The sequence below is a fragment of the Nerophis ophidion genome, linkage group LG06 (assembly GCF_033978795.1).
Source record: "Nerophis ophidion isolate RoL-2023_Sa linkage group LG06, RoL_Noph_v1.0, whole genome shotgun sequence".
Taxonomy (NCBI): domain Eukaryota; kingdom Metazoa; phylum Chordata; class Actinopteri; order Syngnathiformes; family Syngnathidae; genus Nerophis; species Nerophis ophidion.
The window spans coordinates 60,913,434-60,941,422 of NC_084616.1; the positions used below are offsets into that span (position 1 = coordinate 60,913,434).

A 27,989-nucleotide genomic window follows, 5' to 3' on the forward strand; every position below is an offset into this window, starting at 1 on the left:
TTCATTCACAATTTAGCATTTATTAACTATCAAGCTAAGTGCTCCCATATCAAGATACATATGCCTTGCTCTTACACTCTGGTGTCATTAGGAGTTTACAAGGTAAGGACACGTTGAGAACCGAACATCGAATGAGGCCTCAAAAATAATACAAAAAACAAGACGTAAATGAATGAAAACAGATGTCATGTGCAAGAGCCTTCTCCATTAAGCCAAGAGTGCCGACTGAGTAAAGGAGCCTGAAAAGCACAGTAACCAATTCAACCAGAAAGACATTATCTTTAGTGCTGGGGCGGCAGTTGAGGTGCAATTGGTCATCCAGCCAAAACCATTTAAAACTGGCGGTGTTTGTAGAAGTAGGGAATTTGAACAGTCACGGGATAAAATTTGTACTTACATGTTGCTTTATTATTTTCAAACATTTTCTATGTTGCATGTAAAAAGGAAACAGTCACGTGAGGTGTCAGGCGAGGATTGGAGCACAAGTGTGTACCCAAGTTTGTGAGGATTCCTAAAATGAACATTGGATAGGCTGTTCAGTAACACACCACTAAGACTTAGAATTAAAACAGAACATGGAGGTTTTTCAAAATATCAGAAGGTCCAGTATATGTTCAGGTTCCCACCTCCTGCAAGAGCTCTGTTCGACAAAAAGAGCACAACTGGATTCCTCACGAAAAGCTATCAGCAAGTCAGCTCAATGGAGGCTATGTACAGAGGCACAGGTTAACACAAACCACAGGCCTTGAAAAACAAAAACAATAAGCTTGATCCAGTAAAGACCTGAACCCATGTCCCCCTTCTCCCCAAATAACGCTAACCCATCATTTACAAGCATCCCCTATTCCTCCAGCATCAAGTCATCTTGCAGGCGGAATCAGTGTGGAGCTCAGCGGATAGTATATCTGACGTATGGCACTTCTACATCTTCATCCGTCAGGTCATTGCAGCACAACTCAAACACTAGAGCTTTGACATGCTTGCCCAGCTTCTTCTTAGACACCTTGGTCACGATCTCAGTCATCCTGCAGCACACAGATGACAGTTGATGTGAAAACGAGTTTAAGTTTTTGTGCAGCCCTTGATGACATGTCACGAAAATATTGTACTCACGGCAGGTCAAGTCTCTCTCGGAGTTTGGGGGGGGGCATGAAGAATGAGTAGAGCATGGACACTCCCTGAGAAAGCATGGTGATATCCAACCTATGCTCATTCTTAAAAATAAAACAAAAACCGCGTTTAGTATGATGCAACAAGTAAAGCGTAGCTAAATAAGCAGATAGGCACATACTCTAAAGTATGACAGAAATTGCTGCAGTGTCATTTCTTCTCCATTAGGCTGCAGCCCTGTGATCTCAAAACGATCCCATAACGTCCATTCGATTTCATAGTACTGTCGAAACAATGTCAAGGTGGGGTATTAAAACATGTTAGGTTAACACAGTCAACAGTAGGTGTTGTGGTTGTCTCCTCAGCACACACTTAACCAGTGTGAGAAGGTGAGTTGAACTCACTTGCACCCAGACAAACTGCCTGGTGCATCAGTATTAGCATGGCTGAATCATCATAGGAGCTACTAATTATGCATGCCAATTTTAAGTGACGGTTGAATTTTTCCTTCTGTTAAGCTACACCACTACAGAAGCTCAACATGCAGCGAGACACATGCCGTGTACCTACCTTATGTCTGCGAGCAGCAATGGGCTCGGAGAAGGCAAAAAACGGCAGGGAGAGATTCATAAAGCCGTTCTTGAATGACTCCAGCTTCTTATGTCCTTGGACTATCTTGATGAGCTCAAGGCACACCAAACCCACAACTGCAGCAGTGGTAGTGGCAATGGCTGGGATGATCTTGCCAGCTATGAGTTTGCTCTAGGTAGGGAAGAGGATAATTACATTGGAATACCCAACCAACAGATAGGTCTGACAGATCTAAGCACCCACATTGTGTCTGTCAGTTGGGGGGATGTCATAGTTCTCTGCTCTCAAGTTAGATGCTGCTACTATGAAGTCCATGTGGAAGTTGGTGTCATCATCCTTGTAGTTGGAAGAACAAACACTCAAGATATATAAGGACAGATTATGTTTACCTAAAAAGAAAGATGTACTACCTTTTCAAATTCAATAGGGCAGAGTTCGAACTGGGCTGACTCGGGAGGAGGCAGCAGAACTTTCAGCTCCTCCAATCTGGAATCATCTGTTTAAACAAAAATGCAGTGGGTTAGCAATTAATTTAAAGCCCCTCATTAGCAATATTGCCATCATAACTACGTACCAACAGAGGAATTGCTATTTTGCATAGCAATATTGCCATCATAACTACGTACCAACAGAGGAATTGCTATTTTGCAGCTCCTGATCAGAGACATGGATTCTCACACCAGAACGTGGCGTAAAGGGAGCCACCTGGATCTCTTGTAAGATCTTGACGACTGCTGCACGATCGGTGCTTCCTTTAATGCCATAAGACTGAGCAAAGAGGTTGGCTGCAGCAAATACGTAGTCTATGTGCAGGTCCTACAAGAAAAAACAGCTTTTGGTATTCGGCCTGTTTGAAAACCAAGTCAACTTTCAGAGAGATGAAATACATAAAATATACTTACGTTGCTTGTACTAAATTCTATGGCGTGAGGACACCTCTTTGGAACAGACCAAAAGGGGGCGCCAGAGCTGGTTAGCTAAAAGACAAGGAAAAGACGAGAATGGTTAACATCCCCCAATGAATAACAGATTCTTAAGCCAAAATTTCAATGTGTGGCGCATTTAATCTTTTAGTGACACTTCAACAAGCAATTAAGCGTGTACCTGATCACGGGGGAAATTGTGCAATAGCTGGCGGATGTTGTTGTTGTACTGGCACTGCCAATGGTTACGTGCCCAAGTTACACAGTCGACCCAACTGTGGGGACAGTCTGTGACGAGGGTCTTGTAAACAGCCTCCAGCAACTCAGCAGACTGACCACCAGTAAGTTTCAGGGTGCGCTCCATGAACTTGGGATCTCTGCAGGTCAACCAGTAGAAATTAGTACTCATGTAAATTTTAAAACTAGTTTAAATTCAAACTAGTTGGGCCATCTTCGACTGATCCCCTAGCTCAGGGGTCGGCAACATTTACAACTCAAAGAGCCATTTTAACCTGTTTCACAAAATAAAGAAAACAATGAGAGCCACAAAACTCTTTTGAAATTTAAAATGAAATAACACTGCATAGTTTTTTTTTTTTTTTTACTTTGTGCTATGTATTAACCAGGAGTCTCAGACACGCGGCCTGCACCTTAATATGAAAATTTAATGATAGTGGGGCCCGCGAGTTTAATATGAATGCCGCTTGACAGCATCAAACTTGCCAACCCTCCCGAATATTCCGAGGGACTACCGATTGTCGGATCGACTATTCTCGTGAATGTTTGCAGAATTTCCCTCGACTAAAAATAAGAAGGGCATCAAATGAAGGTGCTGCCTTTGACGCCCTCTACAACACGTTCAAACAGCTTGCCAGCCCAGTCACATGTCTTATGAGGCTTCTGCAGACACTAGTCATCGATTGCAAGGCATACTTGTTCAACAGCCATACAGGTTACACTAAGGGTTGTGATATAAACAACTTTAGCACTCTTACTAATATGCGCCACACTGTGAACCCACACCAAACAAGAAAGACAAACACATTTTGGGAGAACATCCGCACCCTAACACAACTCAAACACAAGAGAACAAATACCCAGAATCACATGCATCCCTACTCTTCCGGGCTACAGCGGGCGCGACGACATGTTGTAGAGGTTAAAGGCATTGCGTTTACTGCACACCCTCAGTATTGAAATCCAGGTGAAAATTTGAGAATTTTATCCCCGGGTGATATCTGAAAAAGGCACTACAATGCGGAAACCTCACGGAATAATCGTTGGGATCGGCAATTTAGCAGCTGAGCCACATCAGAGTGATCAAAGAGCCGCATGCGGCTCCAGAATCGCGGGTTGCCGACCCCTGCCCTAGATGGTTGTTCCTATTGACAATTTGTATTGTATACTGTAGTAATGTTTATAAATTCAATTTAATGAATATGCCTACACTGCTTATCGACATGTTTACTTCTAAGTTTGATCAATTGAAGATAATGCCGATTCCCAATTTAAATTAATTACAAATAAATATACTTAATTCTTGCATTAAAAGCCCTTTTGTGGGAGAATACATAGAAGCATGGACATAAACTGGGTTCAGTACCAGACCAATTCACAGGAGGATAAAAGGAAGTTGTCTTACTTGAGGTACTGCTTGGCATTCTCTGGTGGCTGTTTGAAAAGTCCCTCAAACTCATCACGGGCCCACTAGAGAGCAACGTGTAGGCAACAGATCAATAACTTGCTTGCTTGATTGATTCAAATGTCTGGTGAAGAAAATAAACATGTTTACTCACTTGAAGTGTGTGTTCAATTGCATTTGGGAAATTCTTGAGGGTACAGATGGGGATAGACTTCTCAGGTGGATCCTGGCTAGAGCTGTAAGACTCTGTAAGGAAGGGGATCACGACCTGGACATTGCCTTTGGTACCCAGAGTACCAGACTCCAGTAAAGGTTTACGGTAGTACACACACCTACGATCCATGTACAAACCTGCACAAAAAAGACATTGACTCTGATTATACACACACATTTATTGGAATGTTCAAATGAAAAATTATACTACTTACGTGCGTCAACATTGTCTAGTGCATTGGCTACGCCATCAAGGCTTTCAAAGAAGTCATCGTCATAAATCCTCTCTGTCTCTGCATCCACCTTATTCTGGTGACCAGTGATCTTGATGGAGGGGTTCATCTGTTTCACTGCTGCTGCAGCTGTGTCACTTTTCATTTTCTGTTATCACACACGGACACAAGAGCTATGGAATAGTGTCTGATAAAATACTGGCACAAATATTGAATTTCACAAGAATCCAAATGACCAAGAATAAAACTGCAGTACACTTTATTACAATACACATGTCAAGAAAAACGTGTTCAAGCTGCTTGGATGAGGAAAAAAATATGCCAACCGTAACATCCGATTGTCTGAAGAGGAATTGTCTGTTGAGGTTGGACTTCTCGATAGTGTCCATATCTGTCACAATGATCTCACCATCCCCACTAGCCAAACCAATCATGGCAAAGTTTTTCAAAAGCTCACAGCCAATGGCACCAGCTCCAACCTGGAATAATCAGGTATTTGGGTATTGTAGATTAGCATACAGAAGAGATATATCTATGTAAATTGGCCAGCGAAGTTAGTCCCCAACATAAATTAACCCCTTAATTTCTGAGAGCTAGAGTTACAACTTACAAATGACCAGGTCTATCAAACCCATTAGTATAATTTCCTCACTGTATTTGGTCTTTTAATAGCTATTGCCTCATGTGCTCATTGAATATTCCTTTGAAACAGAATACCACTAATGACAATGAATGGCATACTCACCAGAAAGTAGCGTTGCTTGGCAAGCAGCTCTTGCAGTTTTGTGCCAAATACAGCAATCTGTCCATCGTAGCGACTGTTCCTCTGAGTGAAGAGAAAAAAAGTGAGTTTGTCAGCATTATGACACTGTCAGCATAAATATGAATGTGGGTGTTGCTAACACCTACAGGGGCACACTCTTCTTCTGTGAGTACAACTCCCTCCTCTTCAGGCAGGCACTCCAATGCGTCAAAGTACAACCACTGCATTATGGGCATAAACTTTCCGGTACATGCCTAAAAATACAAACAGATCATTCAGCCATATTAAAACCAAGGTTAAAAACTAGAATTTTATGGTTAGTGCTGTCGTGACTGAGACATACGTTGCGAGTTGCCAATAGCTTTTTACTGACCTTCATGACTTCCTGTGCTGCCAGGCCACCAATGAAGGCGTTGACAGGGGCCAAATCGCCAGCAGCTACAAATGCTATCTTTTTGATGAGAGCCTCATCAAGCTGCTCTACTTGGGCTGATTCAGTCTGAGCAGAGTTCAACTCCTTGGCCATTGACAATAGTTCTTCACCATCAGCCTGAATGAAATGCAGAGATGTCAGAAGTTAAATGGCTGTACCAAATGTGTTAAGATAATGCTTGGAGTTGAAGTTAGCCAAAAATGACTACAGGCAAAATAATAATTATGGTTTTATCAATATTAAATTCATTATGTTCTGTAAACAGGTTTCCCCATCAGGTACCAATCAACTTGGAGTGGTCCTTAGGGTGGGCACGTGAGCATGTCATATTCATGGGGCTTCAAGATGAACCAGTTTTGCTTTCCTGCTGCCGCAGAGTCTGAAAGTTCTTGATTTGATATGCAGCAGAGCCTGCTTGTTTAACAATTAATATTACAGATGATCAACTTCAACTGTGGCACCGAAAATTGTGATTTTAATTTTATGAATTGTGCTGCTCTAAGCCAGACGAACCAAAAATGGTCATTCCAAACAAGAATCGTTGTGATATGAAGTGACTTGTTGGGTTGAGACGTGGCTTTCCTGCTTTTGTCCTGCTGCTACGGAGAGGGGTTTACCTGGTTCCACGGTGTAGGGAGTCGGTTGTTTTTTTTCTGGAAGGCGTGGATGGCCTGAAAGCCCACATGCAATTGTGCCGGACGCTCAAGCTTGGCAAAGTCTGTCATTATGAATTCTGGCTTAGCCATGGAGGAGGACAATGATTTCTGTAACCCAAAGATCAATACAAGATATGTTTAAATTAACATGTTCACAAGATAAAATGTTTAAATTAACATGTTCACTGATTAAGTTCAGTTTGGACAGTATGTCTGAGTGAACACATTTGTTTAAAATCAAAAAACGATTAAGGTGTGTGAGAGTGGTCAATCGAAATAATGGAGAAGACAAGCTAATTTTTTGACAGCATCTCATACACCACTTGATGTGCATATTTCAACTTACAAAGGTGAATTTCTTGGGCACCTTGACCTGGGAAACAATTCCTCCTCTTATATAGTCCGTAAATCCTGTTGTGTCACAAATACTGAAGGTGTAGGGACCTGGAAACACATTGCGTCAAATCTTTAAGATGTACTGCAATATTTATTTTACAGATAAGCCTTACCAAGAACTTTGATTTCCACCGGCTGGCAGCCATTGAGTTCTGTCATGCCCTGAATTTCTGAGAAGGTGACATAGTTTCCACTCTCAAACCCATGACGGGCCTCATCCAGGCAAGTAACCACACCTTTATTGTCCTGAAGAAAAATATATTCTTGTTCAAGTTGACTAAACAGATTATTTTAAAATGACAATGGATTGAGGAACAAAAATCAAGTTGTGAGGACTAACCTTTGTTATCATGGAAATCATGGCACTCAGAGGCTGTTCCCCATTAGTGTCATGCACAATCATCTCCTCACCAAAGTCACAAAACAGCTGGCTACAAATCAACAAACCCGGTGTCAAAAACAACAGTAACCTCAAGAAAGTGAACTCAAAATGTGTGTAGTGCTGTGCGATATTACAACATTTATCACAGTACAGCATAAAAATGTCTATGATGCAACGTAATTATTGTGTATGAATGAGCAGCTACCTGGATAACGAGACACCAAAAGTGGTTAAGTGTTAGGCCTATTTTAGCAGTTTTAATTTAAACTATCTATGGGGTAAGAACGGACAGGTTCCCTGCGGGTACTGGACCCTCAAACCGGCATCAGCAGTCCTGAGACATGGTCCTGAAACAACTTAGGGGTGAAAGAATGAGCAGCTACATGCTGTTGCTTTATGGAAGCATTACTACTTCACTTGAAAGAACTTAAGTGGGCGGGGGCATGGATGTCAAGTTCGCAGCCAGGGAAATCAGAATGGAAGCTAACTCAACGAAATACAAAGACGAATCGATGCCAAAAAGATTGAACAGGAACTACGTTTGGATTAAAAAAAAAAAAAAAGTCAGACGCCAACTGGAAGGTAGTTTGTAAAACATACCAACAACAAATTGTTACCAGCAAGTTGAACAGGTCTAATTGTGTCTACCACTTGAAGACACGGCATGAAGAAAACTATCGTGTTAAAATATCACCAAATACTAACGTTACCGTAATACCCAAAAATTAGGAAAAGGAAAAACACCTAATGGGTCTAATAGAGTTGTTGTCCTGAAGAATCATCTATGACAAGCAGTCCCGCAAATACAGATAACTTAACTTAGCTTTAAATAAGATGTATTGCGATATTATTCATGACAATGTACCTATATGTTGGAATATATATATATATATATATATATATATATATATATTTTTTTTTTTTTGAGCCCATATCGCACAGCACTAAATGTAAAAGATGTTCAGGTTCTCACCCGAACAGGCCACGGGTGTCTGCAATTATGAACTTGATGCCTTTATTGTGGCAGAATTCTCCCACTTGCTGCTGCTCATCTAGAGTGGAGTTGGTCAGCACTACCACCTAGATTACAAAAAGTGAAAAGTTAAAATTGCCTATAAATCCATGTAATGACATTGTCTTCAATAACGGCCTAGGCGTGAAATTATACCTGGAACTTCGTCAAGAAGTCGTCTGTGAGAGTGCTGGTATATGCTGCCACAGGGACGTAGTTGTTGAGCTCAGCCAGGCGGGGTTGACTGACTTCCGCTCGGTTTTTCCCCAGATCTTCCTCTCTAATATAAAACTAAAAGTAAAAAATTTTAAATAATTTTAGCAAAAACATGTGTGCATTAGGACTGAAATTGTATACGTAAAATACCAAACTGTTCGGTCTGCCCTGAACAAGACAATGTGCTCTTAACAGCTTTTTTTGCTTTGCCAACTAATTTTTGAAGAGTGCGCGTACGTGTGCGCCTGTCCACGGCGAAACGTCAAAGCACTGTTGTGCCTCTACCCATGCCGACCCCTCTTTCCCCTCACATTGTACAGAAGAAAAAAAATAATATGTATGGGCAGCACGAGCAGATGTTGAAAGACAATTTAAAGAAGCAACAACTTCATTCAAATCTGCTGAATCCTCACCAGAGAACGTCTCACACCACTCACTACTGCAGCTGAAATGGTTTAATCTGAACAAATTCCACCCACAATGTGGACTCGCAGGTTAAATTCAGCTACTGAGTTAATCAGAAAATAATATTTTTGTATCTATATATTTTTAATCACTTTTTAGTGTTTGGGCATTTTTGAGTGTTTTACCTTCAATGTATTCCTGTAGTGATCATTGAACCTGTTTAAGCTGGCACACTTTTTTTGCACGACCTCAAATTCAAACTGCACTTTTATGTATTTCATTAAATATACAACAAGCTGTGAGTTAATAAATATAGGTAATGAATGTCTGCAAATTGTGTCAGTGCTTGTCATTAAGGTATGAAGGTGCACCTTGCTGCCATAATGGTGAGAAGCACCGGTGTACACTATTATTCAATGAATAAAAGGGAATTTATCATTTTCAAGTTTTGTGTTTAATTACTGTTAATTTAAATTTAATGGTATTCAGTATACCAGTGATACTTTGCTCTCTGCAAAATCTAATATTAGCAGACAGGCAAAATAAAAATACACTTGAAAGGAAAAAAAGTTGTTCTCCGTATACACAAAAAACCCATCAAAAATTAACCGAAACCGTGGGTCAGAAACATAGGACCGCATGGCATCGCGAATTGTCTGTAAGGTTGCACCCTTGGTGTGCACTCTCGAAGCTCATCCAATTCAAAGATTACTTATATTTCGAAGTAAAAATAAAAGACTACTGTGAAATGTAAAAAGCAATTCATGGAGAGAATGGCGGGAGGCCATTCAAGCTGTTATTAGGGCTGGGCGATATATCGATTAGATTAAATTGGAGTTTTGTTGCAATTAAAAAATATATTTAAAAATTTTCCTTTTGCTCGTCCCCTTTCTTTCTTAGCAAAGATCAACAAGCCTAGCAAATGATGGCTAATGGTATAACAAAAGCGAGATGTTAGTTGCAAAGAAAAGAGCTTTCGATTTGCAGAAACAGGTGCGGAACCTGTGGGGTCTGAGCAAAGGATGTCGTTGTTGCAAGTGCAGCCCTGTGAGACAATTGTGATTTAGGGCTATATAAATAAACTTTGTGTGATTGATTGATTGAGAACAAGTAACTGCACGATGCAAAGTTTGTTTGAAAAAGGCATCAGCACAGAAAACGTATTCCAGCATCTGAAAAAGCATCGAACCAAGTGGGGGAAAGGCAAATCTTTACGGGGCAAACACGACGGCAACAACTAGACCTAAAAAGCAGAGTACTGTGGCGAAATGATTTACACAAGGTACCATGTACAGAATGTAGAACAACGAACAGAAGGATCACTAAGGCATTCACTCTGCACATCCAAACCGGACAGGCGCCGCTATAAAACCTCTGTGGAATTATAACATTTAATCATCAATATAGTGATATATACCATATGCAATGAGACGTACATTGTCTTTAACATCAGTGCACACTAACAAACAGCCTAAGTTCTATTTTCTAATAAAGAGCCTAACTTCTATCCATTTAATAAAAATATAGTCATCCCAATGTTTGACTTGATTATTTGCATACAATGTAGACGTATATATATATATATATATATATATATATATATATATATATATATATATATATATATTTAAAGTAGTATTTTATTCAAAACAGATGTTTTAAATTTGCACTTTATTAATCTCAATGTTTGAGATTATTTGTATGAGATGTACCGGCTACATTTTTGTTTAAGTGTTTTCTCCCAGAAGAAGCTCTTAATATAGTTATTTAAAAATTATTGCAAAAAAAGTACAATTTACATCTGATAAAAAAATATATAAAAATATTTTTTTTTCTAAAAGTGAGATGCAGAGTATGCAGTGCCATTTCGGACTAATAGTTTTCATCAAATAAAAGCAAAACTTGCTTTGAATTCCTGTCGTTTATAATAATTGGTTTCTTTAAAAAGCGAAAAGGGAAAAAAAACTAATCGGAAATCGAATTTATTGTGGAAAAATTGGAGACTTTATTTTTAGGCCATGTCGTCAAGGCCTAGCTGATTAGCAATCATTAAAAATAAATTTGAAAAGTATAAATCCTCACGCCTCCACATAATCTCATCTCATGATTCTACTAAAAGCCTCATTAAGTATAAGGGTCTAAAATCAGGACATCGCAAAACATTTTTTGGATGAAGGCAGTACTAAGGTCTGCTCTTGCAATGTGAGAAACATAATTTTCAAATTAAAATAAAGAAATGTATTTGCAAATTTATACAAAATTAATTGTATTAAAAAATGGCAACAAACGTATCCTAAAGTATTTGGAACGAGGCAAAATATTATTTATCACAGAAAGCCTACTAAATTAATGTTGGTGTGTGTAGGACTTGCCATTGTTTAGGGATGTGAGCACCTTTTGAGAAAAAGGGAAATTCGAGAAAAAATACAATTTCTGTCAGCACAATGTGCTATTACACAAACCCCTAACAAACATTCAAAATACATTTCCACACTACATTTTATATTTAGATTTAATGCTCAATTACCATGCTCTTTTGGCTGTCTTCATGACATTTCTCATGTAGTTTCAGGGTTTCCCCTAATGTAACTGATTAAAAACTAAATTAATTTAATATATTGTAGCATCCAGAAGAAGACAAATTCCAACACACTTTATTTTTATTGCCAATCTTTTGCTAACAATCAAGCCCAATTCCATCGTGTAATTTGGCCGCCGAAAGTAAGACTGATCATCCTAATAGCACTGCCAAAACCGGATGTGATGAAGAAAGCAATACACACAGGGCTGTTTGGAGCGGAGGCAACATGTCTGGGATGTGGACTAACCTTAATCTCTCCGAGCTATACCGGCAGACAACATATCTACAAAATGCAAGAGGCCAATGGCGGCTTTTAAGGAGAGTGGATTGATGGATGGGCTTGCAGAAGCACAACGCCAAGTGTGACCGACTCTCTGTTTCCGGTGTTGTAACCTTAGGTTACAATCTGTCATGAAAAAAAGTATTCCTTCTTGTTGGCTACAAATAAACACTCTAGAACTACGACTGGTTCGGAACTGACAGTGTTCAAATTGTACTCATCCAAATATAATTAGGAAAGTGGACAGCCATCAATGTTGTGGCTCAGAAAACGAATGTTTCGACTCTTGATGATCTCCCTGCCCTGCAACTTAGTATGGCGTTTAGGCAAGAGAAACAGCGAGTATCCGCGGCCAAAGCGAGCGTTCAACAAATTTTGTGTGGATTGTATTTTTATTGGTATTTCATTTTAAAAGATACGGAAGTGATAGTTTAGACCAAGCACGTGTACAGAGACGACCACCTATATTCTAATTAGATCTTATGACAGTGTAACCTGAGCATCATCCAAGGCCAATTTATAGACTAACACAGCTCAAGCCATTAAATATAAAACTGAGGGATCGCTGTTTAAACATGAAATAAAGCATAAATAAAATTGAAAGTCAAGACTTTTGCCATGCATACTAAATTTACCTGAGAGGACAGGTCTCTCCATTCTGCAATGCCTTGGTCGTGTACAGTGACACTACGAACGCCCCCCAAGATGACATTCTTGGCAATCTCCACTCCAAGTCCTCTCATACCAGAGATGAGGACATTGGAGTTCTGCATGCGCTTCATTGCAGCATGGCCCAACACATAGCTAAAAACAGACATTTGGCATGATGAACACAACTTTGTAGACATTCGACAGGTTGGAGTTTCTACTGAGATAAGACTTACAGTTGTCTGGAGTACAGGCCTTCATCAATCTCAGCATCATTGCCATTCTTAGCCATGCCCTGAACATAACGGAGCATGAAGTAAAAAAATTAGACAATCTTTACATTGTATCTCCAGGAGGGCTGTGTGCTTACGTTGGCAGGTGTGTGGGACAGATCAGTTCTGACAGAGTTTGAGGAGGAGCAATTGGATCCCGTCTTCGTCTCTGTTCCTGACAAGCGACGTTTCTTGGACGGCGGCGAGCTGGACATCTGCATGTCATCAGAAACAGATTTTTTTAAGCTAAATTCCTATGTAGCAGAATCGGCAGCCATGTCTCCATATCTAACTAGCCTGCAGTTGACACCTAATTACTAATGCCCCATTTACTTACACTGCACATCAAATGTATTATTTTTTGCCCTCAAGTGTCACAGATTGAATTTTTTTTTACCAGTCTAAGCTCTCAAAGGTGCTTTGAATCGGAACTTTTCGCATCAGAATGTAGTCCGAATATGATTGGATCTTTTCAAATGTAACTGCAGTCTAAACGGAAATGCAACCCGATTATGAATTTTATGTAATCTTTGGGGTGAGCTACGCCATTTGCGTGCAAAGCACTATCGTTTTCCTTTCTGCAATTCTCTTTTTCCTACTTGTGCAGTTTTTTTCATCTGCCTACTTCCTTTACACGTGGCATCCATGTTTTTGCGTGTTGTAGCGACATCCTTGTTCATTTACAGAATCTGGGGTTCTGTTCAAATAAACCGCTTTTTGTTGAAAAAAGCTAAAAGCCGTGTCTATCAATTACACTAATGCTGCATCAAAATAATGATACCTTAATCTTCCAAACGTTGATTTATGTAAAATAAAATAATCACTTCCGCCCGATTGTAGCTAAGATAGGCGCCAGCGCCCACCGCGACCCCAAAAAGGGAATAAGCGGTAGAAATGGATGGATGGATAATCACTTTGCACGCTACTGGCAAGGTAGCGACTTGTCCAGGGTGTACAGTATCTTCTGCACGAATGTAGCTGAGATAGGCACCAGCGGCGCCCGTGACCCAAAGGGAATAAGCGGTAGAAAATGGATGGATGGATGCTACTGGCAAGTTAACTCTTCATCACCAACAGGGAGCTTATTTTGACTGATCAATTTCCTTTGTGACATTATGCTACATTGGGACCTAGGCGCATTTATACTGGAATCTGATAAAGATAAAATTGTACTTGCAGTGAAAACGTTACGTTGGGAAAAAAATCTGATTTGAGCCACTTTGACTAAGTTTACACGGCAGGCCAAGTAGATCAAATCAGAGTTATTTTTATTTTATATTTTTTTCCAGCACTCAATAGATGTAAAGTAAAATGTAATCTTTATTGGACTCCAGTATAAACACGCAGACGCCCCAAAGACACCTCAATGTCACTTACACAAGCAGTTTTAATAAAGTAAAAAATAAGTTTTTTTATTTTATATATATATATATATACACACACACACACACATAAATAAAGACACACAAACAACAGCTACAAAAACAATGAAAGCACAGCTTCAGTCCAGAGTATACTAGAGTAATAAAGTATACAATGACATAGTCCTCCTTTAGTGCAAGACTGCCTGGCATACTGTGTAACAGGGAATTATAAACTGGGCTCAATCTGCCCTGCTCTAATGTATTTGTATGAGTAATACAAATGTGCTGCAAGCTAGTGGTGAGTGCTTGAAGTGGCATGGCAATCAGCCAGAGCTTCTGAAATGCTGCGTTGAGACAAGGCCCCTCCGTTCACTGCAAGCTGCAAAGTGTGCGCCATGTAGGGCAGACTAGCCACACCAAACTCCAACGTAGCTTTTGCCATACTGTGTGCGCTGTACCTGACCACAACATGGGCTTTTGCCTTTGGGTGTTTCTTGTATTTTTTTTTCCTCGGCGGAGTCTTTAAGCGACAACTGTGCGGTACTTCTTTTTTTTGGTGTTTGCTTTTCATCCATCTTCCGCTTGTATTCATTGTGTACCTATTTGTGATTCTTGAAGAGGTGGGAGATCAAATTGCTCGTATTTAAGGAAGACGTCTTGGTTCCTCCTCGCATAACGAACTGTTTGCAGTCATTGCAAATTGCCAGCTTTTTATCCATCAGACACTTTAAAATAATCCCAAACCAAAGGTATGGTGTCGTTAGACACTGAGCGAGCTCGCTTGTTAGCCACGGCAACAACACACTCTTGCTGTGGTTATGCCGCGCTCGCGGCGGTTTGATGACATCAAGCGTCGCCAGTAGACCTCTCATGCTGCTGCAACTCCTGTGTTGCGGAGGGGCTATTGACTAGGAGACGCAACTGCTACGTACTTCTCCCTATGTCCTTGTAGTGCACAGCGGGATTTTAAAAATTCCTTAATTTTACTTTTTGAAACCGATACCGATATTACATTTTCAGAGTTGTTTAGAAGCAACACCGATGAAGAAGATGTCATCGGATTTAGCGATTAGGAGCGACAGATTATTTGGTGAACGTATAGCATGTTCTATATATTATAGTTGTTTGAATGACTTACCATAATATGTTACGTTAATGTACCAGGCACGTTCTCAGTTGGTTATTTATGCGCCATATGACGTACACTTATTCAGCCTGTTAACTATTCTTTATTCATTTTAAATTACCTTTCAAATGTCTATCCTTGGTGTTGGATGTTATCAAATAAATTTCCCTCAAAAATGCGTCTTATACTCAAGTCCGACTTATGGTTTTCTTCATTCTTTATCAAGAATTTTTGGCCTGTGCGGCTTATACCCCGGAGCGGTTTATAATCCGAAAAATACGGTACACATATATACGCAAAATTGACTAGTGATTAACCGAATATTCGCAGTCGAAAAAATACTTTCCTCACCATATGATGTATCCACTTGCGCTGGTGGGCAACAGCTTTTCCTGATCACATGAATGATGCAGCTCGCCCAAAGATGACATAAAGACGCAATCAGGTCACATCGCATTGACGTTTAGACTGCAGTCAAATTTAAAAATATCAAATACCAAACAGATTCAGGCTACCTCCTGATGCGTAAAGATCCAATTTGAAACATTTAGACTGGCAAAAAATATCAACCTGTGTCCCTTGAGGGAAAAATAATCAGATTTGGTCTGCAATGTAAAAGGGGCCCTAAGTCACAGATGTAATTTCATAGTTAGCATGACGCTAAATACCACACAATCCTATTCATTTTGGTGAGAAGGTAGCCCTGAGAGCAGCTGGGCTGGCTGAGGGCCATCAACAAATCTGCTAAATACACAGCGAACCTAGGAAGGGCCATGAATAGCAGCATTATCTCTCTGCTTTCATATTCGAGGGGCGGCCTTGCTTGTTTATGCAGCTCTATTGTGTAAAAGAGCTGGATCTGGAAGAGGCACAGTGACATCGTTCCAACAAAAAAAAGCGCTGAATCATTCAAACTTTACTGCGGTTGGCACTTCTGAAAATCTCCCAGGTGTGGACACGGCAAATTACGCACAAACTGAGAGTACGAGTCCATTCGCGCAAATGTCCTGGTAAATTCGCCCAGGTATGCCAGGATGTCGGCAGTAACCAGGCCAAACGAGGCCAAGGAGAAACACAGGCCGCAATATGCCAGACAGTTAACGCGATCCGACACTTCTGCGTCCGAGGGAGCAAGTTTACCGTGCTAAACACTTCCTGTATTCCTCTTACGATTCGGAATATCAGCAGCCAGTGGGCATACAAGAAAAAATACAAAATTTGTGTTATCATAACAGTGGATGGCAGGTGAAAAAATGAAAGTAAACCCGTACGGCCCACGACTGAACGCTGCCTGACGCTCGCTCATTTGCGTCTCAAAGGCTTTAAAGGTTTAAAAGGCTCCCCCAAAAAAGCTCGTCACTACTCGTGGAACAAACAAGAGTCGCACGGCTAAGAATAGGCTCGGTGCCACTAATCAGTTAAATCGTTTGGCAAGCGGACGGAAGGGCAACATTAATAAGTTAAGAGGCGAGAACGCAGGGAAGTCGCTAGAGAGGCTCGGCCTAGGCCTCTGGCCCCATTCAGTACGGAAGACAACTTAGTGACATGCTAAAGCTTCACGACGCTAACTGCGGATCTACTGGACAATTTACAACGATATCCCGGCGAGTGGAGGCGCTCACAAGTCAAGGTAGGGCAGCGTGTCAAAAATGTTTCGTTTGAGCTAACGCGGCTCGGAGCTCGTGTCTCCCATTGATTCCTCCTTTCTTACCAATAATCCTTCCCGGGCCCTTTCCAATGCAAACCCGCTCCTCTCCGGTCGTGTTCAGATGCCAGCGGTTGGAAAGGTTGTCGATAAGCGGGGAATAAATGGAAAGGAGTCGCAGGCGAGCAGGAATTGGCCTTGGGGCTATACTGTCGAGTCACTGCGATGCGGGGCTTTCCTTTGCAATAGCTGCGGCTGGCGTTACGACTGCAGTCGGGAACAAAACCAAAATGGCAGCCGGAGATAGGGGGCGGGGGCTCCGAAAAACTGAACCGGAAAAGGCTGGCTGCCTTGCTATTGGCTTACAGAGGACGACCAATGCGCGTTCATCCCGCCCCTGCTGGCTTGGACGCATGTCGATTATTGCTGTACAATGAACAGCGTTACCGTTCCATGCAGGTATTTAAACTAAATACCAACCAAGCTGGAAATGTTAGTACAAAGTAAGCAGTTAAAGGCCTACTGAAAGCCACTACTACCCACCACACAGTCTGATAGTTTATATATCAATGATGAAATATTAAAGGCCTACTGAAATGAGATTGTCTTATTTAAACAGGGATAGCAGGTCCATTCTATGTGTCATACTTGATCATTTCGCGATATTGCCATATTTTTGCTGAAAGGATTTAGTAGTAAAGTTCGCAACTTTCGGTGCTAAGACAAAAGCCCTGCCTCAACCGGAAGTCGCAGACGATAACATCGCAAGTGTGGGGGCTGCACACATATTCACATTGTTTTTAATGGGAGCCTCCAACAAAAAGTGCTATTCGGACCGAGAAAACGACAATTTCCCCATTAATTTGAGCGAGGATGAAAGATTTGTGTTTGAGGATATTGATAGCGAAGGACTAGAAAAAAAAAAGTAGAAAAAAAAAAGGCCATTGCTTTGGGACGGATTCTGATGTTTTTAGACATTTAGTAGGATTGTGTTGCTAGTGTTTTAGTGAGTTAAATAATACCTGATCGTCGGAAGGGTGTGTCCATGGGTGTCTTGACGCCAATGTCTCAGGGGACTCGACGGCAGCTTTATGGACGGGGCAAGCTCAGCTTTTCTCCGGTAAGAACTGACTTTTTAACCACAATTTTCTCACCGAAACCTGCTGGTTGGCATGGTGAAGTTTCACCTCCAGGAATTTTAAAGAAGGAATCACTGTGTGTTTGTGGGTCTAAAGCTTCCCAACTCCATCTTTCTACTTTGACTTCTCCAATATTAATTGATCAAATTGCAAGAGATTCAGCAACACAGTTCTCCAAAATACTGTGTAATTATGCGGTTAAAGCAGACGACTTTTAGCTGTGTGTGCGCGTAGCGCTCATACTTCCTAAAAACCCGTGACGTCTTGTGTACACGTCATTACACGACATTTTCAAGACGAAACTCCCGGGAAATTTAAAATTGCAATTTAGTAAACTAAAAAGGCCGTATTGGCATGTGTTGCAATGTTAATATTTCATCATTGATATATAAACTATCAGACTGCGTGGTGGGTAGTAGTGGGTTTCAGTAGGCCTTTAACATTGCAACACATGCCAATACGGCCTTTTTAGTTTACTAAATAGCAATTTTAAATTTCCCGGGGTTTTTTTCTTGAAAATGTCGCATAACGATGACGTGTACGCTTGACATCACGGACTGTTAGGAAATATGAGTGCTGCACACACACGCACACAATTAAAAGTAGTCTACTTTAACCACATAATTACACAGCTTATGGACATCTGTGTTGCTGAATCTTTTGCAATTTGTTCAATTAATATTGGAGAAGTCAAAGTAGAAAGATGGAGTTGGGAAGCTTTAGCCTTTAGCCACACAAACACACGGTGATTCCTTGTTTAAAATTCCTGGAGGTGAAACTTTACTATGGATCACAGCGTGGTCAAGCGAACATGGATCCCTACCGAATGTCAACCAGCAGGTTTCGGTGAGAAAATTTCGGTAAAAAGTCGCTTCTTACCGGAGATCAGCTGAGCTTGCCCTGTCCATAAAGCTGCTGTCGACTTCGCTGAGACATTGGCGTCAAGACACCCGTGGACAAACCCATCCGACTAACAGGTGCTGTTAAACTCACTAATACACTAGCAACACAATAGAAAGATAACGGATTTCCCAGAATTATCCTAGTAAATGTGTCTAAAAACATCTGAATTTGTCCCAATGCAATCACTTTTTTTTCAAACTTTTTTTCTAGTCCGTCGCTATCAATATCCTCAAACACAAATCTTTCACCCTCGCTCAAATTAATGGGGAAATTGTTGTTTTCTCGGTCCGAAAAGCTTTTTGTTGGAGGCTCCCATTAAAAACAATGTGAAGATGTGAGGAGCCATCAGCATGTGACGTCATCGTCTGCGACTTCCGGTAAAGGCAGGGCTTTTCTGTTAGCACCGAAAGTTGCAAACTTTATCGTGGATGTTCTCTACTAAATCCTTTCAGCAAAAATATGGCAATATCGCGAAATGATCAAGTATGACACATAGAATGGACCTGCTATCCCCGTTTAAATAAGAAAATCTCATTTCAGTAGGCCTTTAAATCATTTTCGCATCATGTCGCCTGAATCTTGCACTGATAATATACACATTCCCCGTTTGCTACAAAATGTCAGATTTATTGAGGACAAAAAACAACCAGAGTTCAATGAAACAAAGCAGAAGTCACAGTCTGATAGGGGGAGTAATAGCAAAAATGACCCACTTGTGTGAATGCATCGATGGATGCTGCTGAATATTGTTGTAAGCATTTCACCAATCTCGCGCACTTTGCAAATTTGGACGCGATCTAACAGCAAAACCGTCTTCTATTACTGCGTAGATGGCATTGTTGTAAGCATTTCACCAATCTCGCGCACTTTGCAAATTATACGTCATTTCCATTGTGCGCAAGCAATTTGCATATCGCAAGACGAGATTTTGTTTGAAAATGGCGCGACTGTGCAAATGGATGGTTAGAGGACAGCTGAAGAAGAATTTGCGGAATTCTGCACAGAAAGCTACATCGAACAGAAGAACAGCAAAACAGTCTCCCAACACTGCGTAGATGGCATCAAGGGTTAGGGTTAGTAGCCAGAACTTCCAACACAATCAATATATAGCTGGAAGCAATTTCCAAAATTGCCAAAAAGAACATGTGCATTATACAAATTGCGCCCATTGATTTGCAAAATGTGCATCACACATTATTCAAATATATAGCTGGAAGCAATTTGCAAAAATATTGCTCATTGTACAAATTTGCAAAATGCGGTTGCGCATTTTGCAAATTGCTCACATTGGTATTGTGCCTACAACAGCATCAAGGCCTATTTATCCAAGCGTGAGGGTTGGGAAACGAAGGTGTTTGGCGAGGGAAGTGTGGATTCAGGCCAGGTGGCCTATTTCAAGTTCCAGGTAACCCTACATTATTACATTTTATAAATAGTAAACCAAGTTGAGGTAGTAGTTTAGTCAGTAGTTTAGTCGTGGATGTACACTGTTTAGTGTCACTGTATAGGGTCACCAACGCGGTGCCCGTGGGCACCAGGTAGCCCATAAATAGTAAATGGGTTGTACTTGTATAGCGCTTTTCTACCCCTTTTTAAGGAGCCCAAAGCGCTTTGAAAGTATTTTCCACAGTAAGGATCAGATGAGTCGCCCGCTGGCCTGTTCTAAAAATAGCTCAAATAGCAGCACTTACCAGTGAGCTGCCTCTGTTTTTTACATTTTATTTATTTACTAGCTAGCTGGTCTGGCTTTGCTCGACATTGTTAATTCTAAGCGAGACAAAACTCAAATAGAATTTGAAAATCCAAGAAAATATTTTAAAGACTTGGTCCTTACTTGTTTAAATAAATTCATTTATTTTTTTACTTTGCTTCTAACTTTCATAAAGACAATTTTAGAGAAAAATACAACCTTAAAAATGATTTAAGGATTTTTAAACACATATACGTTTTTACCTTTTAAATTCCTTCCTCTTCTTTCCTGACATTTTAAATCAATTTTCAAGTATATATATTTTTTATTGTAAAGAATAATAAATACATTTTAATTTAATTTTTCATTTTAGTTTTGTTTTTTTCGACAAAGAATATTTGGAAAAAATATTTCTTCAAATTTATGATTAAAATTCAAAACAATTATTCTGGCAAATCTAGAAAATCTGTAGACTCAAATGTAAATCTTATTTCAAAGTCTTTTGAATTTCTTTAAAAAAAAATTCTGGAAAATCTAGAAGAAATAATGATTTGTCTTTGTTAGAAATATAGCTTGGTCCAATTTGTTATATATTATAAAAAAAGTGCAGATTGGATTTTAACCTATCTAAAACATGTCATCAAAATTCTAAAATTAATCTTAATCAGAAAAAATTACTAATTATGTTCCACAAATTTTTTTTTTTTTTCAAAAAGATTCGAATCAGCTATTTTTTAAATTTATTTCTTTCAGTTGAATTTGGAATTTTAATGAGTTGAAATTGAAGATAAACTATGTTTCAAAATTGTCTTTTCATTTTTTTCGTGTTTTCTCTTTTAAACCGTTCAATTAAGTTTTTTTCATCATTTATTCTCTACAAAAAACCTTCCGATAAAGGAAAAAAAATGTACAAAGAAATGACAGACAGAAACACCCATTTTTTCTCTCTCTCTCTCTCTCTCTATATATATATATATATATATATATATATATATTTATTTATTTATTAAAAGGTAAATTGAGCAAATTGGCTATTTCTGGCAATTTATTTGAGTGTGTGTCAAACTGGTAGCCCTTCGCATTAATCAGTACCCAAGAAGTATCTCGGTTTCAAAAAGGTTGGTGACCCCTGCTCTGCTGTATAGTGATGAATCCAATAAACATTTGATTTGACTTTGATTTGACATGAAATTTGCAAAATGCGGTTGCGCATTTTGCAAATAGCGCCCATTGGTATTGTGCTTACAACAATATGACCCATCCGCCAAACAAGAGGTTAAGGGTGAGCTTTCCTTGCAAGAACAAGAGTATTGGGGGAGGGGGTGCCTGGGAAATGACAAAAGGCTCCCACCGAACGTGTGGGCCGCATAATTCTCAAGTACACACATGTCGACATGGTCCCTGCAACAATAACCACCATCACTCCCTGTGCATAATAGCAACGCTACATGTCACATGGCATGCAGGAAAGCACATCTCGAAGGCTGGGGGGTGGGAAAAAAATGCTCGATATTCGGTGACTGGCAACGTCGATCGCCCTGCCATTGTGACGTTTTATCTTGCAGTCCGTTTCCATGAAATAGTTCGAGAAGCTTCCAGCAAATTCGACTGGATGCGAATAAAAAAGCGCGTCTGCTTTAAGTTTTAGGCACAATCTGTCGCCCAGTTACTATTTACAAATGAATAATTAAGTATAACACACTCCCTGCGAGGAAATACCCCCGCATACATTTCAACCAGCGCTCCCGACCACGTCGAGGTGATAACTACGATTAAAGATTACGCGAAAAAGTGGAGCGGCGTACTGCAGATAGAACCGACTGCGTAGTTGTTAGCAGCTAGCCAGCAAGCTATCTAGCCTCCCTGAGACTTTTCCCCCCGTCTTGTACCGCTATGTTCGTTAGCCCGCTAGCGTTAGCCGCTAAAAATCGGACTAGCATCGACGAGTGTGCACAACTTACCACATCCGATATTACTCTGCCTGATCTGTAGTGTTAAAAATCTGCCTGTACCAAAAGAAAAGTCCTAGGCAATCGCGTGACAAATGTAAACGCGGCTGTTGATGGCAACCGTGAAAGTGTGTCACGGTGGCGGGCTCTGCGTGAGTTTTTTTTTTCCGCTTAGGCTGGCTGGCTGTCCGGTGGTGGCTGAAGCCCTCACTATTTCAGTAGAAAGCAAAGCAGCAACATGTGCACGTTACAGGCGCGACGCGACCACCTCGACATGGAGGTTTCAATGGCAGCCTCGTATCATTTATTTGACCATCAAACATCCTTCCCATTACGTAAAACCCCACTTAAAATTCCCCCAAACCATCGATTTTTGTACTAGCACATGTTTTTATTGCGTTTTTTATTAACCATCTTACACCATTTTCCTTACCCGTGTCCTCAAAAATATGGTCGAATCCAAAGTGGCCGCAATGGCAGATGGGATATGTAGGCACACTCGGCTCTTTGCAACTACGTTGGCCTGCGTTTATTTCATGTGTTCCAGGGGTAGGGAACCTATGGCGGGATTCACGGTGGAAGAGGGGTTAGTGCGTCTGCCTCACAATAGGAAGGTCCTGGGTTCAATCGCAGGTTCGGATCCTTCTGTGTGGAGTTTGCATGTTCTCCCCGTGAATGCATGGGCTTCCTCCCACTTCCAAAGACATACAGCTGGGGATAGGTTGATTGGCAACACTAAATTGGCCCTAGTCAGGGGTGCCGCTAGGGATTTTGGGCCCCATGAAAATAATCTTTACAGGGCCTCCAACTCATAATTTCATATAATTTCAATCAATCAATCAATCAATGATTATTTATATAGCCCTAAATCACTAGTGTCTCAAAGGGCTGCAAAAACCACAACGACATCCTCGGTAGAGCCCACATAAGGGCAAGGAAAACTCACACCCAGTGGGACGTCGGTGACAATGATGACTATGAGAAACCTTGGAGAGGACCACATATGTAGGCACCCCCCCCTCCTCTAGGAAACCGAAAGCAATGGATGTCGAGCGGGTCTAACATGATACTGTGAAAGTTCAATTCATAGTGGATCCAACACAACCGCGAGAGTCCGGTCCAAAGTGGATCCAACACAGCAGAGAGAGTTCTGTCCACAGTGGAGCCAACAGGAAACCATCCCAAGCGGAGGCGGATCACGCATTAGTTCACAAAGTGGTGTCCCTCCCCCCATCCTTGTTTGTGAATGACTGAGCATATCGTGGAAGCTGCTTTTAATAATAATTTCATCATCAACAGGGGCCTCTCTGGCCCCCCTCCATCATGGGCCCCTAGAATCCGTCTCCTTTAGCCCCCCGCCCCCCTTTCGGCGCCCCTGGCCCTAGTGCAATGGTTTTTAACCTTGTTGGAGGTACTGAACCCCACCAGTTTCATTTGCGCATTCACCAAATATTTCTTTAGTGAAAAATAAAATGTTTTTTTTTTTTTCCAAATTCAAGAAAAAGCTATGTTTTTTTTTTTACTGGTGTACAAAATGAACCGTGCATGAACATCACCTTGTTGAAAAAATAAAACCAACACAGTGCATGAACTCACAGCAAATTACACACCTTACGCAAATTAGCATTTAGTGGTGAATTGTACAGAATATGTACTGTACTGGGTAAACTGTACTGTTTCATATCATGCATTCTCTTCCTTTGCAATCTACTAGTAAAAGATTCGATCGATTAATCAAAAAGAGGGAACATTGTTTGGGGGTATCTATAATAGGCCGATAGGGAGAAGTTTTTATTTACACGATAAGCGTGAATGTTGTCTATCTGTTTTGGCCCTGTGATGAGTTGGCGACTTGTCCAGGGTGTACCTCGCCTTCCGCCCGATTGTAGCTGAGATAGACGCTAGCGCCCCCCGCGACCCCAAAAGAGAATAAGCAGTAGAAAATGGATGGATGGATGGAACCTATGGCTCTCGAGCCACATGACTGTGTTGTAGGCACAATACCAATTTGAGCATGAATTTACCATGAATTGATTAACATGGAACCCGATTTAAACAAGTTGATAAACTTATTCGGGTGTTACCATTTAGTGGTCAATTGTACGGAATATGTACTCAACTATGCAATCTACTAATAAAAGTATCAATCAATCAAAGCAAATTGCAAAAATGCGCAACCACATTTTGCAAACTTGTATAATGCGCAATCTTTTTGCAAATTGCTTCCAGCTATATATTTGAATAATGTGTGATGCGGATTGGGCTTCACGGTGGAAGAGGGGTTAATGTGTCTGCCTCAAAATACAAAGGTCATGTAGTCCTGGGTTCAATACCAGGCTCGGGATCTTTCTGTGTGGAGTTAGCATGTTCTCCCCGTGAATGCGTGGGTTCCCTCCGGGTACTCCAGCTTCCTCCCACTTCCAAAGACATGCACCTGGGGATTGGTTGATTGGCAACACTAAATTGGCCCTAGTGCAGTGATTCTTAACCTTGTTGGAGGTACCGAACCACACCAGTTCAATATTTGCATTCACCGAATATTTCGTGAGTGAAAAATAAAATGTTTTTGTTTTTTTTCCAAATTCAAGAAAAAGCTATATGTTTTTTTTTTATTGGTGTAGAAAATGAACCGTGCATAAACATCACCTTGTTGAAAAACCAAAACCAACACAGTGCATGAACTCACAACAAAATACACACCTTACGCTAATTAGCATGAATTGATTAACGTGGACCCCGACTTAAACAAGTTGAAAAACTTATTCGGGTGTTACCATTTAGCTGTGAATTGTACGGAATATGTACTGTACTGGGTAAACTGTACTGTTTCATATCATGTATTGTCTTCCTTTGCAATTTACTAGTAAAAGATTCAATCGATCAATCCAAAAGAGGGAACATTGTTTGGGGGCATCTATAATAGGCCGATAGGGAGAAGTTTTTATTTACACGATAAGTCGGATGTGTCTTTACCTCCGTGGCGGCGGCTCCGCCGAACCCCAGGGTTCGATCAAACCATAGGTTAAGAACCACTGCCCTGGTGTGTGAATGTGAGCATGAATGTTGTCTGTATCTGTTTTGGCCCTGCGATGAGGTGGCGACTTGTCCAGGGTGTACCCAGCCTTCCGCGCAATTGTAGCTGAGATAGGCGCCAGCGCCCCCCGCGACCCCAAAAGGGAATAAGCGGTAGAAAATGTATGGATTGATGGAACCTATTGCTTTCGAGCCAGATGACTGCTGTGTTGTTGGCACAATACCAATGTGAGCATGAATTTACCATGAATTGATTAACATGGACCCCGACTTAAACAAGTTGAAAAACTTATTGGGGTGTTACCATTTAGTGGTCAATTGTACAGAATATGTACTGAACTGTGCAATCTACTAATAAAAGTACAAATAAATCAAGCAATTTGAATAATGCGCAATCTTTTTGCCGATTGCTTCCAGCTATATATTTGAATAATGTGTGGTGCACATTGGGCTTCACGGTGGAAGAGGGGTTAGTGCGTCTGCCTGACAATATGAAGGTCCTGCAGTCTTGGGTTCAATCCCAGGCACGGGATCTTTCTCTGTGGAGTTTGCATGTTCTTCCTGTGAATGCGTGGGTTCCCTCCGGGTACTCCGGCTTCCTCCCACCTCCAAAGACACGCACCTGGGGATAGGTTGATTGGCAACATTAAGTTGGCCCTAGTGCAGTGGTTCTTAACCTTGTTGGATGTACTGAACCGCACCAGTTCAATATGTGCATTCACCGAATATTTCTTGAGTGAAAAATAATTTTTTTTTGTTTTTTTTCCAAATTCAAGAAAAAGCTTTGTTTTTTTTTTTACTGGTGTAGAAAAATGAACCGTGCATGAACATCACCTTGTTGAAAAACCAAAACCAACACAGTCCATGAACTCACAACAAATTACACACCTTACGCAAATTAGCATGAATTGATTAACGTAGACCCCGACTTAAACAGGTTGAAAAACTTATTCAGGTGTTACCATTTAGTGGTCAATTGTTCAGAATATGTACTGTACTGGGTAAACTTTACTGTTTCATATCATGTATTCTCTTCCTTTGCAATCTACTAGTAAAAGATTCAATCGATCATTCAAAAAGAGGGAACGTTGTTTGGGGGCATCTATAATAGGCCGATAGGGAGAAGTTTTTATTTACACGATAAGTCAGATGTGTCTTTACCTCCGTGGCGGCGGCTCCGCCGAACCCCTGAGGCCGACTCAGCGAACCCTGGGTTCGATCGAACCCAGGTTAAAAACCACTGCCCTCGTGTGTGAATGTGAGCGTGAATGTTGTCTATCTGTTTTGGCCCTGCGATGAGGTGGCCACTTGTCCAGGGAGTACCCCGCCTTCCGCCTCATTGTAGCTGATAGGCGCCAGCGCTTCCCGTGACCCCAAAAGGGAATAAGTGGTAGGAAATGGATGGATGGATGGAACCTATGGCTCTTGAGCCAGATGACTGTGTTGTAGGCACAATACCAATGTGAGCATGAATTGACACTTTACCCACCTGCTCTCAGTGCCACCCACACTGGTTTAAATGTAACTTAGATATTGGGTTTCACTCTGTAAAAGCACTTTGAGTCACTAGAGAAAAGCTCAATAAAAATATAATTCACTTCACACTTTTTAACAACATTGTTATTCTAAAGCTAACCAATAATAATATACTTCGCACCATTAATGCAACTTCTTGAATTGGTGTGGTAGAAATGGATGGACGGATTAAAATGCATGAGAATGTTTTATATTTTGAACGCTGTTTTCAACACTGATATTCCCAGCAAAATTATTCATTACTTATCGTGTTGAGCAATGTCAGCTAATATTTATCTGAGAGCCAGATGCAGTCATCAAAAGAGCCACATCTGGCTCGACAGCCATAGCTTCCCTACCCCTGTTCTAGTGACTCAAAACGATTTTAAATAGTGAAACCAAATGAGCTATTTAGCTACATTCAAACCAGTGTGGGTGGCACTGGGAGCAGGTGGGTAAAGTGTCTTGCCCAAGGACACAACGACAGTTACTAGGATGGCGGAAGCGGGGATCGAACCTGGAACCCTCAAGTTGCTGACACGGCCACTCTACCAACCAAGCTATATCGCCACAAAAAGAATAAGAGACTTTAAAAATGTTGGTCTTACTTAAAAATGCACACATTTTGTTGTATTCAGTGTGATGTCGTAGTGGCTTGTGCAGTCTTTGAGATTCTTGTGATTTAGGGCTATATAAATAATCTTTGATTGATTGGTTGACAGTGTTAAAAAATATGATATGGCTCTCACGGAAATACTTTTTTAAATATTTGGCTTTCAAGGCTCTGTCAGCCAAAAAGGTTCCCGACTCCTGATGTATTTCATTATATCGAGGTACTGTTATTCTTTAACATGAGTTTATTAATTCGC

At 40.8% G+C, this 27,989-nt stretch overlaps 1 protein-coding gene, 1 long non-coding RNA gene and 1 other non-coding gene across 5 annotated transcripts in view; 1 reads left to right on the forward strand and 2 right to left on the reverse strand.

Annotated features, from left to right (window-relative positions):
- uba1 (ubiquitin-like modifier activating enzyme 1) lies at positions 1 to 23,024 on the reverse strand. Of its 3 annotated transcripts, none has more exons than XM_061904472.1 (26): positions 23,006 to 23,024; positions 12,855 to 12,971; positions 12,721 to 12,779; positions 12,472 to 12,640; positions 8,511 to 8,645; positions 8,316 to 8,422; positions 7,301 to 7,391; positions 7,074 to 7,206; positions 6,911 to 7,008; positions 6,526 to 6,672; positions 5,849 to 6,025; positions 5,622 to 5,729; positions 5,458 to 5,538; positions 5,039 to 5,191; positions 4,695 to 4,860; positions 4,421 to 4,617; positions 4,267 to 4,331; positions 2,806 to 3,001; positions 2,604 to 2,678; positions 2,328 to 2,517; positions 2,112 to 2,197; positions 1,945 to 2,037; positions 1,681 to 1,872; positions 1,292 to 1,393; positions 1,114 to 1,214; positions 1 to 1,025 (listed from the first exon to the last, which is right to left on the reverse strand). In XM_061904472.1, the coding sequence occupies exons 2-26, from the start codon at positions 12,969 to 12,971 to the stop codon at positions 890 to 892; spliced, it is 3,174 nt and encodes a 1,057-aa protein (XP_061760456.1). In that variant the 5' UTR covers positions 23,006 to 23,024; the 3' UTR covers positions 1 to 889. The 3 variants fall into 3 exon arrangements, with proteins under 3 accessions (XP_061760456.1, XP_061760454.1, XP_061760453.1); XM_061904470.1 differs by lacking the exon at positions 23,006 to 23,024 and adding an exon at positions 22,585 to 22,792; XM_061904469.1 differs by lacking the exon at positions 23,006 to 23,024 and adding an exon at positions 16,958 to 17,182.
- Positions 1,467 to 1,573, reverse strand: LOC133555310 (small nucleolar RNA U6-53/MBII-28). The gene has a single exon (XR_009807330.1). It is a non-coding gene; the product is annotated as a small nucleolar RNA U6-53/MBII-28 (small nucleolar RNA).
- LOC133555052 (uncharacterized) overlaps positions 16,525 to 27,989 on the forward strand; it is a 14,093-nt gene continuing 2,628 nt past the window's right edge. Inside the window, exon 1 of the long non-coding RNA XR_009807264.1 lies at positions 16,525 to 16,876. This is a non-coding gene — a long non-coding RNA (uncharacterized LOC133555052). The remainder of the gene's footprint in view (positions 16,877 to 27,989) is intronic.